Below are 18,609 nucleotides of genomic sequence, written 5' to 3' on the forward strand. Positions count from 1 at the left end.
GTGAAAGGCTATAAACTGTTAAATTCTGTGCATGACACAGCCACTGCAAAATGTAGCTGCAGTTACCTGCACTTAACTTACAAGACTGGACCTTTCAATATCTAGTTGTAGATTCAGAAAAGGATCATGGGCCCTACCTCTCTTTGCTTAACTACTACTGGTTGCTGCTAGATTCTAAAGTAAAGAGTTGCCATTAACTTCATTTATATACTCACTGATAAGCCCATTAGTCTCCTCTGGATAGTCCCATACACATGTTCACTTGGACAGCTACTGTGGGACAATGGTCTTGTACCCTGTTTGTCACTTGTATTGGTTTAATAAAACACTGATCAGCCAGGCAGGAAATATAGACAGAGCAACCAGACTAGGAGAATTCCTGGAAGATGAAAGGCTCAGTCTGCAGTCGTCACCTAGATGCAAAGAAAGCAAGATGAAAATGCCTTACTGATAAAAGGTACCAAGCCATGTGGCCAACACAGACAAGAATTATGGGTTAATTTAAGATGTAGTTAATAAGAATCCTAAATTAATAGGCCAAGCAGTTTATAATTAGTGTAGTCCTCTGTGCGTTTCCTTGGAACTGAATGGTTGCAGGACTGGGCAGGACAGAAACCTCTGTCAAGAGATAACCCTGGTAAAAACTCTGTTTCCTAAAAGAAACAAAATACATGAATATGGAAGAGGAAATACCATGAGTGTGGGAGGGTTCATGGGTTGGGAGGAAAGAAAAAATGAGAGGTGGAAGAATCAGAATACATTATTAAGGAACAGTAGTAAGTCCTCCCATAAGATTATCATCTTTTATGTATGAAATTGTCAAGGAACAATTATAATTAATAAAACACAGAAATATGCTCAAGATATTATGGCATATAGAAAATGCAAAGTCTGCAAAGATATGTGAGAGGGCAGAGACCCAGGAAAATACTAATGCCCCTGTTTGAATTTGATGGCCATTAATTGCCAAATTTCTCTTTGTTCAGAGGAAGTCAGACTTGACTTTTACTACAGTCACGCCTGAAGTTATGTATGTGGCAAGCCACTCCACATGATCTTTACTCAAATTTTCCCTGAAATTAATGTCAATATTAATAAAGCTTCCTCACAGAAATACCAAGTAAACTTTTTGGTAGACTGTGTAGTAATTGAAGCCCAGTTACAGAGACATGAAATGGCAACTAAATGCTTCTTTATAACTCCATCATATTCTACTGTGAGTTGCACCTTTTCCACATGACACTGAAAATATGTCAGTGTGTACCAATGACCTGAGGATGGTCACAGACTCATCAAAGAGTTTGCATTACCTAGTTCTCCTCAATCTAATAGGTAACCATAGCAACTAGTTCATATGCTTTTCTTCTTACTATGTCTATTCTTTGTTAAAAATGGCAGTAGGCCCCTCAGCTACTAAAGAAGCCCATCTGGGATCTATAGGGCCAAGTCACCCACAAATAGCACAATTCTTTTTCTCTGAGCTCCTGTGATCTTTTATTAAGGAGGAATCTGGATGGAAGACTATGGATTAGAATAGGAAAACTGCCTCTTACTTATACCCTTTTTGATAATATTGTTGTATCCAATCTATTTGATAAGGTTTATTTATATTGAGTGGGATAAAGGCCTCATTTAAAATCATGAGGTGAAATTTAGGTAGGTTTCTTTCTGTTTTCTTTTCTGGCTTGTCATTTACTACTTGCTTTAGGAATTTTGTAATTGTCCTTTCATTATCTGCTCCTTTAAAATGTATATAAATCTTTTCTCGGCCTGTTGTGTGTTTTATAGCTCAGGATATGTCTCTCTTTAGGACCTAAGGATCATCTCTTTGAAATATTTCATTAAGGAAGATGGGCCCCGTCTCCCAGTCTCTCTAAGTAGATAAGGACCTAAATGAATGAGAACAAATTGTCAAAACAGATGTCGAAATCACAGAGGAAAACATTTGAAAACTCAACGATGATTTAATGCACTCAACACATTTTGTTTTCTTGAAATGGATCTGAGTCTATCTCTCCTAATCATGAAAACATGAATAAAGTCTGACTCATTCTTATAACTTTGGGGGACATTTTAATTCACTGTGTTCTTGCAGAAACTGTCCAGTTCCTACAATGGGTAAAAAAGGTAGAAATTTTTGGGTGTGATGGCATATATCACAAATTACACAGTACTTTTATGTAGGGTAGCTACTTTGAGCTTTCTGAGTTTTTAAAGGGAAATTAATAGCTCTTGTCCTTGTGGGGTGGCACACAAGGGACAACTTTCCCTCCGTATTTCTAAGGTTTACATTATCCTCTCATCTTTGCCTAAAATTCCATCTCTGGAAGAGACTCAAACAATATCTACTCCTCCTCTTAGGGATCAATGGCAAACTGAGATATGACTCCAAAGTTCACCTCTGGGAACAAATGTTTATAAAATTTACTCACACAGCTAAGGATGGGAGGTTATGGGCAGGAGTATAGGTGACCTTAAAAAGTACACAAACTGGGAGATTTGTACAAGCAGGAATGATGACTTCATTCTGGCTGCATAGGTTAAAATCCCTCCCTTCATCCTTCTACTCACTACTTTCTCTAGCTCATCCCCAAAGACCATGTATAGTTAAAGCATAATGGCATTCTACTTGTTGGGAAGGGTGGTCCTATGACACTTTCCAATCCTTCTTCTATGAGATAAGGTGAATAGACCCAGCATAAATTTTGAAAGTGGTGTAGTCAGACTCAGAGGATCCTCTTGTACAACACCATCAATTCCAATTATCCAAAGTGCCATGCTAAAATCTCTTATTCAAAATAAAGTTCATACCTATAATGTGCAACATTATTATGCATCTTTTTATCATTGAAAACACAAAAGGTGTTGGAGGGGGAAAGCAAAGGTAAAGGTGATATAGAAACAGGATTTTTGTATAAATTTCATACACAAAAAATATTATTATTAATATTATTATAATTACCACTACTTTTTTGAGACAGGGTTTTTATGTGTAGCCTTAGCTGCCCTGCAACTCTCTCTGTAGACCACACTGGCCTTGAACTCAGAAATCCACCTGCCTTTGACTATCGAGTTCTGGGACCAAAGTCGTGTGCCAACAAGTCCAAAAGAAAAGTTAATGCTTTACAGATGTCAAGAATATAAGAGTAGAATATAGAGAACAAAACCAATAAAAGAAAATGCTTAAAAAGACTATCAGTAGCACTCCACCCAGCACTACACCTATCCCTCCATTTTTCCAAGTCCAACCTGTCTCACCCACACCTCTGCAGAATACTTCCAACAGCCTCACATCCATATCATCTCTAGCGGAAAGATCCCTTTCCGGACTCATTGTTTTCCCCCAACCCCCCAACTTCATCAGGTACTCCCTGTAAAGTCACAACCCACTCTGCTCAGGGAAATGGGTAGGCTAAGATTAGATCTTCACATTTCCCTCAGCTCTTGCAAATTGAAACCTTTGGTCTTCTTTTTCCTTCAACTGTTTTTTGAATCTTTGTGGGTTTCACATCATGCATCCGAGTCTCACTTATCTCTTTGAACACTTGCTTCTGCCCTTTGCCTATGAGACCTCCTTCCAAAACAAAATAAAATTTAACAGTGAGTCTAATCATGGAAGCTGTAGTGTGGCCTGCTGAGTCACACAGTTTGCCCTTTCGTCCACTCATCTTTAGTTGCAAGTGTTGATAGCCATGAGTCACTGGCTTGGTTTGAGGCTTTTGGCTTCTGCTGCACTATCTATTATGGGCTCTCTCTAGGGTTTCTTTTGGATATCCTGTTGTTGTTCTGTGTCATGGAGACCCTGCAGTTTGGAATCTGTAGGTTCCTCCCCTTCACTTGCTCCAATGATTCATAGATGAGTTTGATGTTGGGATGGGGCAACTTATAGCCCTAGATCTGGACTGGGTGATAGCTGATTCATCAGAGTCTTAGCATTCCCTCATCATCACTACCTGGAAGAGCTCTCCCACCTTACCTGGATAAGTTCACCCAGTGCAGCCTTCAGCAAGGAGTGGGCCAGTTCTCCTCATCTTATATGTCCCCAGATCTGGTCCCCACACACCATACCATCAGGGAGAGTTCTAGTGTTTTGCCCAAATGAGGTGTCCTCTTTCCCAACTGCTAGAGGAGTTATACAATGTGGATGCGGATCTACTCTCCTGCTCTCATATTCTCAGAGTTGACTCACCTGTGTCCCCTATGATAGGTTCAGCTCTACTGTTCTGCCCTGGTGACTTGCATGTACATGGGAGTGGGGCCATCTTTCACAAGTGCAGAGGGATGTACAGGAGTTTAGGGGCAGGGCCTTTGGTTTTCCTCTGAGAGGTGGAGCCAGTTCTCCTGCAGCATTCAGCAAGATTTGGGGTCATCTATTTCAGGGATAAAAATGGTGGTACTGGCTCACAACATTTCCTTTAATCTCATGGTCTTATCCTTAGCACCGTAACAGAACACCTTCTGAGGTCTAGTCTCACTCCAACCATGTATTATCATCCCAACTTCCCTTCTGGTCATACTTACTTTATCCCATTCCCCAACTCCAGGAGATAGTCTATGTAAATTTGCAGGCCAACTACTTCTAGGGAAGCAGGTAGACTAACTGCAGGTCTTCAGCTCTCCCTCCATTTCTCCAAGTCCAATCTCCCAGTCTCATACCCAGTTCTGCAGAATAATATCAGCTACGGTCTGCCTTTCCCTATTGCACCATCTCCAGTTAATCATCAGATCTACTCCAAAATTTCTTCCTCCACCAATTGCTTTGTTGCAACCCCAACACAAGAAGGAACTCTGTAGGAACCTGCTAGCCACTATGACCAGGGAAGCAAGTAAGCTAACTACAGATCTTCACTTCTTCTCCTATTCCTCGAAGTCCAATCCCTGTGTTTCTTTTTTTTTTAATTGTCACACTTTTATTAAGGAAAATTCCCCATTTTTTTTATTGAAAAAAAATTTTCCGCCTACTCCCCGCCTCCCATTTCCCTCCTCCTCCTCCCGCCCCTCTCCCCCTCCCCCCACTCCTCTTCTCCTCCCTCTCCAGTCCCAGGAGCAGTCAGGGTTCCCTGCCCTGTGGAAAGTCCAAGGTCCTCCCCACTCCATCCAGGTCTAGGAAGGTGAACATACAAACTGTCTAGGCTCCCAGAAAGCCAGAACATGAAGTAGGATCAAAACCCAGTGCCATTGTCCTTGGCCTCTCGTCAGCTCTCATTGTCCACCATGTTCAGAGAGTCCGGTTTTATCCCATGCATTTTCCGTCACAGTCCAGCTGGCCTTGGTGAGCTCCCAATAGATCAGCCCCACTGTCTCAGTGGGTGGGTGCACCCCTTGTGGTCCTGACTTCCTTGTTCATGTTCTCCCTCCTTCTGCTCCTCATTAGAACCTCAGTCCGGTGCTCCAGTGTGGGTCTCTGTCTCTATCTCCATCCATTGCTAGATGAAGGTTCTATGGTGATATGCAAGATATTCATCAGTATGGCTATAGGATAGGTTCATTTCAGGTTCCCTATCCTCAGGTGCCCAAGGAACTAACTGGGGACATTGCCCTGGTGGAGAGAGAAAAGTGTGAAGGAGAGGATGAGGGGAACTTGGGGAAACGGGATAATTGGGGATATAGGAAGGTTGGATAGGGCAGCAGGGAAACTCATATCTTAGTTAAGGGAGCCACCTAAGGGTTGGCAAGAGACTTGAACTTGGAGTGGCTACCGGAAACTTCCCCATTTTAAGTAAAGAGGTAGTTCAAAGTATGTCTAACATACAACAGATTTAGAACAGTCATTCATGAGCTGAAATCAAATGTTCTGAGTTGTTTGTTTAGACGATATAGAAATGGTGACACTAGTCACCTTTCACACCTAAAGCAAAACCACACCAGCTTCACCTCACAGTCACTTCAGTTTGGAGCTCATTTTAATATTAAATAATAAATAAATTGTTGAAATAAGAGCAGCAGGGCTGCGTCCCTGGCACCTGGCCGCCCACATGGCTTATGCCCCAAAATAATTACACGGAAACTGTATTCTTTTGAACACCACCTAGCCCATTAGTTCCAGCCTCTTATTGGCTAGCTCTTACATATTGATCTAACCCATTTCTAATATTCTGTGTAGCATCATGAGCTGGCTTACCAGGGAAGATCTTAACCTGCGTCTGTCTGGAGTGGGAGAATCATGGCGACTCCTGACTCGGCTTCTTTCTCCCAGCATTCTGTTCTGTCTACTCCACCCACCTAAGGGCTGGCCTATAAATGGGCCAAGGCAGTTTCTTTATTAAATGAAAGTAACTCCTCCATCATCTCCCCTTTTTTTGTTTAAACAAAAAAGAAAGGCTTTCACTTTAACATAGTAAGATTACATATAGCAAAACAGTTATCAAGCAAGAATTACAGTTACAATATTTATATCTATTTTATCTTTTATCATAACTAAGGAAAACTATAACTATAACTAACCATTCTTCAACGCCATCAAAGACTCCAGAAGGATATAATATTACCTAAGCAACCAAGAGATCCAAAACTCTAGAAATGACAGAGACATCTCATTGCTTGGACAGTCATCCAAAGTTCTTTTGTACCGTTGGGGCATCCATCTTCAGCCTTCAGGCCCATAGTATCCAGCAGACATTTTCATCAAGCAGGAAATTCCAAAGACAGTTTAGTCACTATCTGCTGTGTCCTGCAGAATGTCTCATAGACTCTTTTATAAATCAGGAACCCCGAAAGATCATCTCACCTTTAGGCAAGTTCAGCAGTCCTCTCTCTGTGGGTTCTCTGTGTCCAGTTTATGCATCAGTCCAGGCAAGAACAGTTTCTTGCCCAAATGGCTATCAAACTCCATAAGGAACCTCTTCGATGCCCATCATCCTCTTGAAGTAGATTGGTGCTGCCAGGAGCAGACGTGTCTCATTGTCATGAAAAGCCCTAAGTTATTAAAACACTTAAATGCCATATTCTGTAGCCTTTGCAAGATATGAAGAATGCCTATCTGAAATATATCTATGCACATCTAGAAAATCTAACTAACATGACTACAAGCTTGACTATTATTTATGATTATCCATTAGCAACCTATATTTCCTAATTATACATTACATTTTTAAATGAACTACACAATCACAATACCTTAATCAAGATCAGAAATACATATACATATAACAAAATTGACCTTAAAATCTATACAAATGCAAATTATTCATATCTATATCATATCACCCTTTAAATGTAAAAGAATATTCATAAACAATATTTGGGAATATGGGCGCAGTTTTTTCTCTCCAAACTGCTTCCTGCTGAATGGGGGCGTCGTTAATTAGGTCTTTCATGGTATAACCTGTGTGTCAGGGTCATCTCAGTCGGCAGTTGAGTGAAGTAATTTTCTGAAGGTGTTCACAGCAACCTTTCAGGAGGGCGTGGTCTATCATACCATAATGGTATAGACGCAATCCACAGAGTCTCATCCTCTGTGAAAACAAAAGAAGACCCTCTCCAAAGCATCATATCCTTAGACCCATATTCTGAAATCATAATACCCTTATATCCATTCTGGTTTAGCTTGGCAGCCCATATAATGAAATGTCTCTCTGCACTTAGCTCCTCTACAGTCAAAAATTTTAAAGAAAACACAATAATACAAAGAATCCAGACTCTCTGTGAATTTTCCATTTTTACATGGCTTATTTTTATTTTTCTTTTAATCTATAACTATCTGTACTCTGTCTCTTTAAAGACTTTACCCTTTTTAAGACATTAACTTTATTCTTCATATATATATTTCTCTCTCTCTCAAGCCTACGTACATTCATCCAACAGTGTCTGAATCAGTTCTATTGTGAATCTGTAATTTTTTTACTATCCAGGAGCATTTTTTAAAATATTAAGCAGTTCTTAAAAACCTAAGTTGTACCATTTAGAGGTATTATGGTACTGCCTGTATCCTGCTCAGTCCAAACCTTAACTGCGCTGTTATTATGGTAATTACGGTAGTTCCTGCCTGAGACCAGCACAGTTCAGCATGGCAGAGCTGAGCTGCTCCTGCCTCAGAGCCATTTGGTGCCCCTGAGCCACAAGCAGTTCCAGGCACACAGCAGTCCACATTGCCATCAAGCAAGCCGTAGTAGCACTTTACTCCAAATGATCCATTCAAAGACTCTGTCTCCCACAGGAGCCAGACAGAGATCGCGATGGCAGCGCAGCCCAGAAAGCCGGCATTTTAAAACAGCCAGTTTTTTCCTGCTGCTGAGTCAGGACAATTTCTTTGCAGCATGCAACCCACAAACAGCAAAAAGCTGTCTTAAATTCTCTCTCTCTCCTTTTTATGCCCTCTCAGGTTTTACGTGGAGTTCATTATCACGCTGGGCGCCACTCTGTTGTAATAAGAGTGGCAGGGCTGCTTCCCACCGCCACCCGGCTAGCTTTACCCGAAATAATTACACGGAAACTGTATTCTTTTGAACACTGCCTAGACCATTAGTTCCAGCCTCTTATTGGCTAGCTCTCACATATTGATCTAACCCATTTCTAATATTCTGTGTAGCACCATGAGCTGGCTTACCAGGGAAGATCTTAACCTGCGTCTGTCTGGAGTGGGAGAATCATGGCGACTCCTGACTCGGCTTCTTTCTCCCAGCATTCTGTTCTGTCTACTCCACCCACCTAAGGGCTGGCCTATAAATGGGCCAAGGCAGTTTCTTTATTAAATGAAAGTAACTCCTCCATCAATAAATAACATCAAATTTTAAAAGACCAAACTGCAGTAAAGAGAGTCCTCTTCCTTTTGAAGTTTTCCTAGGAATTCATACAACACAAATATTGAGCCCAGCACTCAGGAGGCTGAGGCAGCAAGGGTTACAATAGTGAGATCCTGCCTGCCTCCAAAAACAAAACAAAATAAAACAAAAAGCCCAAATGCTGGGTAACTAAGATTTATACCCTGACCCCATATAATCATGACTAGTGTTAAACCTCTTCCACCATAAAATAACTTGACCTCTTTGCAATTAAATCTGAGAAATGTGTAAGAACCTTAGTCCCACCAAACTGAAACGTCTCGCACAAATGAGACCTCTCCAGGCAAGAAATGAAAGACCATAAACTAGGTAAGAGGTTTGCAAACAGTGAGAAGTAAAAATTTTAGTAACAGAAAACACTTAAGAAAACTAACATTACATCAGTGGTTCTCAACCATATAGTTCCTAGTAATATAAATATCTGTGTTTTCCAATTGTCTTGGGTGATCCCTGTGAAAGGGTCATTCAACACCTCCCCACCCCCAAATTGGGCTGGAGACCCACAGATTGAGAACCACTGCTTAAAATGCTCAGGAAACAAAAGGGGGGGCAGCCATTCTTAGTTATGAAATAAATTGGGGACCTTGTCTCACTAAAATCACTTGACACTGTAAGTCCTATAACAACAAGGATGTATTAATTTCTATCCTCAGAATCTAACATAGTGCCTGGGAATAACAGTTGCTTATTAATGTTTCTGGAGGCTATGGGAGTAGCTCAGTGATAGAGAACATGGTCAGTGTGTTTGCGGTCTTGGGTTCAAACTCCCAAGCATTTAAAAAAGAAAAGAAAAAAAAAGGCTTCTGGGTGACTGAAATAAATCAAGATATATCCTCCAACATAAGAGGTCAGTATTATTTGAACCCATTTTGTTTTTAGTCTTCAGACTACTAACAGCAACCAGACAAGAAAAACAACATGTATAGCCCCATTATTTTGAAATGTTCTTATGAAAAAAAAATCAGAGAAAATATTCAAAACATTGGATGACATAGCAGAATCCCATTGTTGCAAAGAATCGGTGCTCTTTGGATGAATAATTAAAATTCAGAATCCTAGTAAGCACTATTAGACTATACAGTGAGTGATGTTGAACATTAAGTACCAACAAGTCTTATTAGTCAACTGTATTCTATTTATTTAGTAGATATTATGCCTCAAATCTGAGCCATGTGTAAATATATCAAATTATAACAAATTAATACCTCTTGCCATCTATATATAAATTAAGTTTAACTTTTGAATTATCTGTACATGTACTCTCATAGTTCAAAAAAAAGTCTGGTGGAAATAAAATTTCTCATATAAATTTAGTTTCACATTTGGATCTATCTCACATTATTCTAATTTGCCCTTCCCTTCATACCTAAACCAGCTACTCATTTAGAAATAATACAATATTCATTTATCTAAAAAACAAATAACAGGCTAGGATTGTAGTTCAGTGGCAGGTTCAGTGCTTGGCTAGCACATGTGAGATACTGGGTTTGAAGCCCAGCACCACTACAATAAAAAAACTACATTTATTTAGGTCTTAGTGCAGGCTGGCCTTTAACTTACAGCAACCCTCCTGCTTCAACTGCACAAGTCACCAAAATAAAATCATTTTAAAAAAGTAATTATCATAAGTCCTTCTGTAACATTTTATTGGCAAATCCTAGGCTGTCTCCAAAAGCTAAAAGGGATATACATTAGTGAAGCAAAACTAGAAAATTTCTGTTAACACACTATTGTTCACCATCTTTTAAAGCCAAGGTATAGCAGGAGAGGCATGGGAACATTCATTCATATTTAGTCAGGTGTATCTTTTTTTTTTTTTTTGGTCAGTGGTGGCCAGGCTATCTGACTCTGAATGCTCCTACTTAAAATGACAGAGATAGTATAAACAATCTTGTAAGAGTTTCTACATTCTCTAGCAATCCTACACCTTACTGTGACCCTTGGGTCAGAAGCAATCTCAAAATTATGTGTGAAATGTACTTAGAATAAAGAATTGTTTTTTCCATCCTTCAAGACCATCTATGAAAGGTGGCAAAGTAGACAGTGTATCTCTAAGACTATCTAAAAGCAAAACTTCTGGTTGTCTTCTGTATAACACTTAATTTTCTTTCATGTTTTCAAGATGAAGGTATACAAGAAAAGGAGAACTGGGAGATACTGTGCACAGCACAAAAGGGATGGCTAAACTCACCTTTCTTATGAAATAAACTCTGATATACAGGTCAGACTCCAATATAGTCTATTTCTATAGAGGCCATTCATTATCCTTTTTTTTTTTTTTTTTTGGTTTTTCGAGACAGGGTTTCTCTGTGGTTTTGTAGCCTGTCCTGGAACTAGCTCTTGTAGACCAGGCTGGTCTCGAACTCACAGAGATCTGCCTGCCTCTGCCTCCCGAGTGCTGGGATTAAAGGCATGCGCCACCACCGCCTGGCCCCCATTCATTATTCTTTAGCTCATTTAAATACGCCCAAAGCACTTCCAATTATAAGAGCATCAACAAGGTACATAAGTAAACAGCTGGTCCCTTGTTTGGGAAACCTTCCATGTGCCCACTGTTCTTTTATTATACTTCTATTATCTGTTGATTATCCTCTCCACAGTGGGAAGATGTTGCTGAAAGAATTGTATTCTGGGTTATGAGAACAATTCAGTGGGCTGTGTTAGTGTTTAAAGTACAAACCGACATACTTCTTCATAGCAGCTCCAAACAAAAAGTACAAATGGTAGGAAGCAGACTCACTCATCAGTTTTAGATGAACCACAATGGACAGAGGCTCTATCACATATTTAGTTCAACATCAGTATCACCTTATATCCCAGCCTCATTTCCCTCAACGAAAAGTGTGAACTTTTCTAAGTACAGCATCTATTGGTGGGAAATAGGTGATGTTATTTGTTAGTACCTTCAGATGTGCTCGGTAAAAAAATTAGAACAGTGTCAGTCTAAGCCATGTATTGACACTAGGTAGACAAATGGAATTATTTTTTAGAAAAGGAAAATAGACATCACAAAATAAATAAAAGAGTTGGGAGAGGGCTAAAGAAAAGCAAACCCACTGCAAGTGGGAGTTGCCTGGTCTGCTGCTGCTTACCCATGACCACCTGCTTGGAGGCTTTGGAGAAGAAACTATCTAAACCACGTCTAAAAAGACTTAGCACTATTGTCACACTCTCAGTCAATTCTAGCTGTGAGCACTAGACCCCTCTTCAGTTTACACATGTACTCTCACTCCTTAAGCTGAGGACAGCTTGGGTCAGTTTACCTGCATCCAGGACCTGTGTTGCATCAGGTTGTGGTTGACAACCTTTAGAGTCTGTGACTGTTGTACAAGCGAAAGAATCAAAATCCACCGTGAGGTCTTGCACGTTCCTCTCATTGGCATTGTCAAAGCTGTTTTTGCCATGCAGCTATTTAAGGTGTTTCCTCAAAACTGGCTTATGTGTAAAAACCATGTCACAATAGTTACATTTATGGGGCTTATCTCCACTGTGAAGGTTAAGATGGTCCTGCAAGGAACACTTCTGAGAAAAGGTTTTCCCACAGATTTTACACTGGAAAGGTTTAATTCTGGCATGTACACGCATGTGTAGATGAAGATTGCCTTTCTGAGTGAAAGTCTTGCCGCAGAGTAGACACATAAAGAGTTTGTGCATTTTTAAATGGTTGGCGTAGTTCTCCAGGTGACAGAACACCCTGGTACACTTTGGGCATTGGTGATGCCACTGTAAGCCTTTGTCTACACCTCGAATATTAGGCCCAAAAACATCATTTGAGGTCATGATGATGTCATCATTGCCTGTGTAAGAGAGTGCGTAATTGTGGAGATGGCTCTGGTCTAGTTCACTTACTCTGTTTTCCACAGTTGAGTTTATCAGGGAGTGCTGGGGTTCTGATGAATGAAAAGCAGTGGGTTCAGAAGAAATGTACTGGTTCTGATCTTTTTTACTTCTAACCTCTGATACATCCCCAATAGATTCTACCTTAACAATATGAATATCACTGTCCTCCATATCCATACTGTCTTCAGATGGATGAATACAAAGTAAGTCCTGTTTTGGAGAGCCTCTGGCATCTCCCTGCTGTTCTTTCGATTGGGAAGAAGCACATTGTGGTTCACATCTCTCTTTACTATCCATTGGTTGTTTTGGCTTTATAAACTTCCACAGAGCCTGTGTGCACCGTTCTATAATATGGCTCATCTGAAGAAAACTCGCAGCAGTCAGGTAATTTACCAGCTCCATCTCAGGGAATTCCAGCACACCACTATAGCACGATAAGAGCAACTGTCTCCCCACTTCAGAACTTTGTAATATGGAGATTTCCACCTCTTGGGAATCATTCAGTAAAAACTGGTCTCTTAAGAAGGGGGAACCTGCAGCAAAAACAATTTTATGCCCCTGCACCTCAACATCATCTATGAGAACCGTAACATCACAAAATTTATTCTCTTCTCTTAATTTGCTCATTTTTTGTAACATTGAATCTCTATAATTTTCAAATTTGAAGTGAAGGATATCTGATCTTTCAGACATTTTGGCAGACAGCAGTCTCGCAGTCGGCACTGAAGGCCTTGCCTTGGCTAGCTCCTACGGTTCAGTTTTCTGCTGGCCTCAAGTCCAGCACTTTTTACAAAATGCCAGAGTCTGGCGTCCTGGCCAGTCACAGGGTCCTAGGAAGAATGTCCCAGGAGGCGGTCCCTGGGGCATCCTGAGACTCCCCACTGCACATTCGGTAAGGGGAAGAGCGTTGGATGCATCACGGGCTGGTCCAAGGCTTAAGTCCCCCGGGGCCTAGACCAGCACCTCGACTGGCATCCCACGGCAGATCACGGCCAAACCAGATCCCCAACGGGGGCTCCATTTCCAGAGACCCCGCACCCCAGCCCGGCTCTCCGTTTGCCTCCGAACTTACAGACCCGAGGGGCAAGGCCGCCATCTGGATCTGGCACCGTCTAGAGCTCCGGCCCCTCGGGGCCCCTGTGTTTCATACCTAGCTCTTCAGCAAACATTCTACTGTGACTTCCCCTCATTTTCTGTCCCCAATTCTAGGGGACCAACTAAGAAGATCCTGGTGAAATACTCCAATTCATTCCCTTTTGTGAATCTCCCTCACTACACCCAGCCCTTCCTTATTCCTAAGTTTTAGGTCCAAATACCAAGAAACATTTTACCTGGAAGCCCTTGTGTCCATATTTATTATGAAAAATAAATATTTTCCTATAGGTAACACACAATCACCATGCTCTCATAAGAACCATGGAGGAAACAGAAACCAATGAACAAAACACCCACCTAACAAAGACATCATCAGATAGTACCACCTAGTCTACAATCTTCCCAAACTAAGAGGACTAGAATAAAAGCAGCATCAATAAAAGCCAGAACATTATGTCTCCACTAGAGACTAGAAACCCTACCATAGCAGGCCTTGAATATTCCAACAAAACTGAAGCATAAGTAAAAAAGTTTAAAACAGTCTTTTTGGATATGATAAAGTTCCTTAGAGAGGAAACAATTTATTATCTTCAAGAAATGTATGAAAACAAAAAGAAACAGTGGAAGGAAATGAAATAAGTCATTCAAGAACCGAAAGTTGAAATAGAATCAATAAAGAAAATGTACTCCATGGGAAATCTGGAAATGAAAAATTAGGAACTCCAACAAAAAGTTCAGAGGCAATCGTCACTAGTAGGATACAAAAGATGGACGAGAAATGTCCAGACATTGAAGAAAAGATAGAAGAAATGGAATCTTTTGTCAAATAAAATGCTGAATATGAAACTAAAACAGACAAAAAACTCTAGCACTCAATATCTAGGAAATTTGGGACACCATAAAAAGACAATATTAGAGAGTAATGGTAGATGAAGAGTAGATAATGGAGAAGAAACACAAGTCAATGGCATAGAAAATACTTTTCACAAACTCGTAGAAGAAATCTCCCTTAACTTAAAGGAGAAAATATCCATCAAATGCCAAAAACCATACAGACCGTCAAATAAACAACACCAGAAAATATAGTTCTCTTGGTACATAAGGGTAGGCAAAATCCCAAGTAACACACAACTGTAGAACTGTTTAGAATTACAACTAACTTCTCAATGGAGACTCCAAAAGCTAGAAAGGCCAGGAAGAAGTAGAATCTAAGAAACAACAAATGCCAGCCTACAGTACTATACCCATCAAAAGTTTCAATTACCATACAATAACAAATCATGACATTCCATGATAAAACTATATTTAAGCAGTATCTATCTATAAATTAAACTCTATAGAAGATGATAAGAGGTGAACCACAACCTAAAAAGGTTTAATATATCCAAGAAAATGCAAGAAATAAATAATAAAAAACCATTAAGGTCAAAAGAACGAAACCACACACACATACACACACACCCCCAAAAATAAAATAACAGGAATCAGCAATTATTGGTCATTCATATCTATCAACATCGTCAGTCTCAATTACCCAATAAAAAGACATAGACTAACAGAAAGAATGAGAAAAAATGGATTCATTACTCTTCTTTTTTTAAAAAATTCAAATTACAGAAGCAAAATCCACAGAATTTATTTTAAATAAATAAATTAAAAAAAAACTAGGGAGTGACATACACAGAAAAAGGCAATATTCATGTTTCTTACAGGCAAGACATCAACTCATCAAGGTTAGACATCACCTCAGAGTAAAGAGTGTGAAAAAAATATTTTAAGCAAATTGACCTATGGAACAAACTAATGTGGCCATTAAAAAATGATTTCAAACAAAAGCTAATCAGAAGGGATAGGGAAGAACACAATATAATCATCAAAGGAAAAATCTACCAAGAGGACATTGCAAGGCTTACCATCTATGCTGCAAACATAAGTGCACTTAAGTTTGTGAAAGAAACTCTGCTACAGATTAAATCACATATTGACCCTCACACACTGATAGCAGGAGACTCCACTCTTGCCAGTAGGTTAGTCATCCAGACAAAAATTAAACAGGGAAATGCTGGAGCTCACTGAATGAAGCTAAACCAAATGGACCTAACAGATATTTACAGGACATTTAATCCAAACAAAAAGAAATATACTTTCTTTCCAGCTACTCATGGAATTCTCTCCAAAATTGATCACATACTTGGACACAAAACAAGTCTCAACAGACTCAAGAAAATAGAAATGACACCCTTCATTCTATCTGATGACCATAGGTTAAGGCTGAATATCAACAACTGAAAACTTACAAAGTGATTGTAGAATGAACAACTCTCTACTGAATGACTACTGTGTCAAGATTGAAATTAAGAAAAAAATTTAAAAAAACTATTTAGAGTTTATCAAAGATGAATGCATATCATACCCAACTTATGGGTCAAAACAAAGGCAGTTCTAATAGGTACTGAATGCCTACATTAAAAAAAAAAAACTGGAAACATGGAAGCTCAAGAACAAAAAGAAGAAATCACATCCAGAAGAAGTGGATGGCAAGAAATAATCAGAAGAAGTAGATGGCTAGAAATCATCAATCTCAGGGATAAAATCAATGAAATAGAAGTGACAAAATCAATACAAAGAGTTAATGAAAGGAAACTTGCTTGTTTGAGAAAGTCAGTAAGATTGACAAAACCTTATCCAAAGTAATAAAACAGTAGAGAGAGAATTTCCAAATTAACAAAAGCAGAAATGAAAACATAGGCTTAACAACAGTTATCAAGGAAATTCAGAAAATCAAAAGATTTTACTCTTCAAAATTTTAAAATTCTAAAAGAAGCTGATAATTTTCTCAAAAGGTACTACTTACCGAAGTTAAATCAAGTTCAAATAACCAATTTAAAAAGATTGTTAACCACTAGCAAAATATAGAAACAGTCATTGAATGTCTCCCAAACAAACAAAAAACAGAGACATGTGGTTTTAGTAAAGAATTCTACTAGAATATAAAAAATATCAATGCCAATAACCGTCAAATTAACCAACAATACAAAAACAGAAATTTGTTCCATCCATTTATGAAGCCACACCTACCAGAATCACATAAAAACCCAACAAAGAAACATATACAATCCAATTTCAGGAAAACAATGTAAAATACTAAAATACTAGCAAACCAAATCCAAGAACATATCAAAAAGATCATCCACCATGATCAAGTAGGCTTTTTCCTAGAGGTGCATAGATGGTTCAATATTTTCAAGTTGATAAATGTAATTCACTATATAAATAAACTGAAAGACAGGGGCCTCATCATCATCTCATTTAATAGAAATATCATAGCCATTGACAAATTCTAGCACCCTTCATGAAAAAGCCCTGGAGAAATTAGAGATACCATAGAAAAGGCAGTAAGACAATAGCCAAAATTGACTTAAATGGCCAGAAACCCAAATCAATTTTACTAAAATCAAGAATGACAAAGTTTTCCACTCTTTCCATACTTAATTTATTACTTGAAGTCTTAGCTAGAGCAATTAAACAACTGAAGGAGATTAAGGGAAGACACATTGGAAAGGAAGAAGTCAAAGTTTCTATATTTGCAGATGATATGCTAATATACATGTGTGTGTGTATGTGTGAAAAAATTCCACCAGAAAACAGCTATGATCACTTTCAGTAAAGTATCTAGATACAAGATACTCTCAAGGGTAGGTATCCCTTCTATATACAAAAGACAAATAGACTGAGAATGAAATAAGAGAAAAAGTACCTTTCTAGATAGCCACAAATAATATTAATTATCTTGGGGTAAACCTAACCAAGCAAGTACAAGATTTGTATGATTAAAAACTTCAAGATTTGGAGAAAAAAATTGAAGAAGATATCAGAAGATGGAAATATCTCCTATGCACATGGGTTTGCATGCCATCTTAACAAAAGTAATCTTCAGATTTAATGCAACCCCCATCAAAATTCCAACATAATTCTTCCCAGAACATCAGAAGAAAATTTAAACTTCATATGGAAATACAAAAATCTAGGTTAGCTAAAACAATTCTGAAAAATAAATAGACTACTTGAGGTATCACTCTCCCAAATTTCAAGTTTCACTACAGAGATACAGTAATAAAAACAGAATAATGTTGACACCAAAACATACTGGTTGATCAATGGTTCTAAACAAAGACCAAGATGAAAATTCACACAACTATAGAGACCTTATTTTTGATAAAGAGGCCAGAGATAGACACTGGATAAAAGACAGCATCTTCAGCACATGATGCTGGCCAAACTGGGTGACTGCATAAAAGAATGCAAATAGATACAAAACTACAGAAAACTCAAGTCCAAAGAGATCAAAGACCTCAACATAAAAGCAGATTCACTGAACCTGATACAAGAGAAATGGGGAACAGCCTAGAACTCATTGGCATAGGAGATTTTTCTGAACAGAACACTATTAGCACAGGCACTATGACCAACAGTTAATAGATGGGATCCCAAGAAACGGAAAAGCTTCTACAGAGCAAAAAACAAAAGGAAACAGCAACAACAACAAAAAAACCCAGTCATTTTGACAAAGACTTCTTTTTTCTATTTTTCATTTTTTTGGAAATAGATTTTTTTTTCATATAATGTATATTAAGTTTCCCCTTCACCTCACCCTTTGAATTTGAAACTGAAGTAAAAAGAATGTGATGAAGAGACAATGGCTACCAATTCACTCCTACACTGTTATATTAGATGAGCAATTTTTCCAGGTTCTCCTTGTTTTAAAAACTTTCCTTTATGCCAGACATTATTGGCAATTATATAACTAATTTTAAATCAACATTGCCCTTCTTATTATATAGCATAATGAAAAGTAATTATTTTAATAAAACATCTCTTGCTATAACACCTTGAT

General features: G+C 38.8%; 1 protein-coding gene across 1 annotated transcript; it reads right to left on the bottom strand.

Annotated features, from left to right (window-relative positions):
- Positions 1 to 11,987: 11,987 nt before the first annotated feature.
- On the bottom strand, positions 11,988 to 13,319 carry LOC130876577 (zinc finger and BTB domain-containing protein 26-like). The gene is given in 1 exon segment (XM_057773182.1): positions 11,988 to 13,319. A coding segment is annotated over 1 exon segment (1,326 nt). The 5' UTR covers positions 13,314 to 13,319.
- Between the last annotated feature and the right edge of the window lie 5,290 nt (positions 13,320 to 18,609).

Source organism: Chionomys nivalis, chromosome 6 (assembly GCF_950005125.1).
Source record: "Chionomys nivalis chromosome 6, mChiNiv1.1, whole genome shotgun sequence".
Lineage (NCBI taxonomy): Eukaryota > Metazoa > Chordata > Mammalia > Rodentia > Cricetidae > Chionomys > Chionomys nivalis.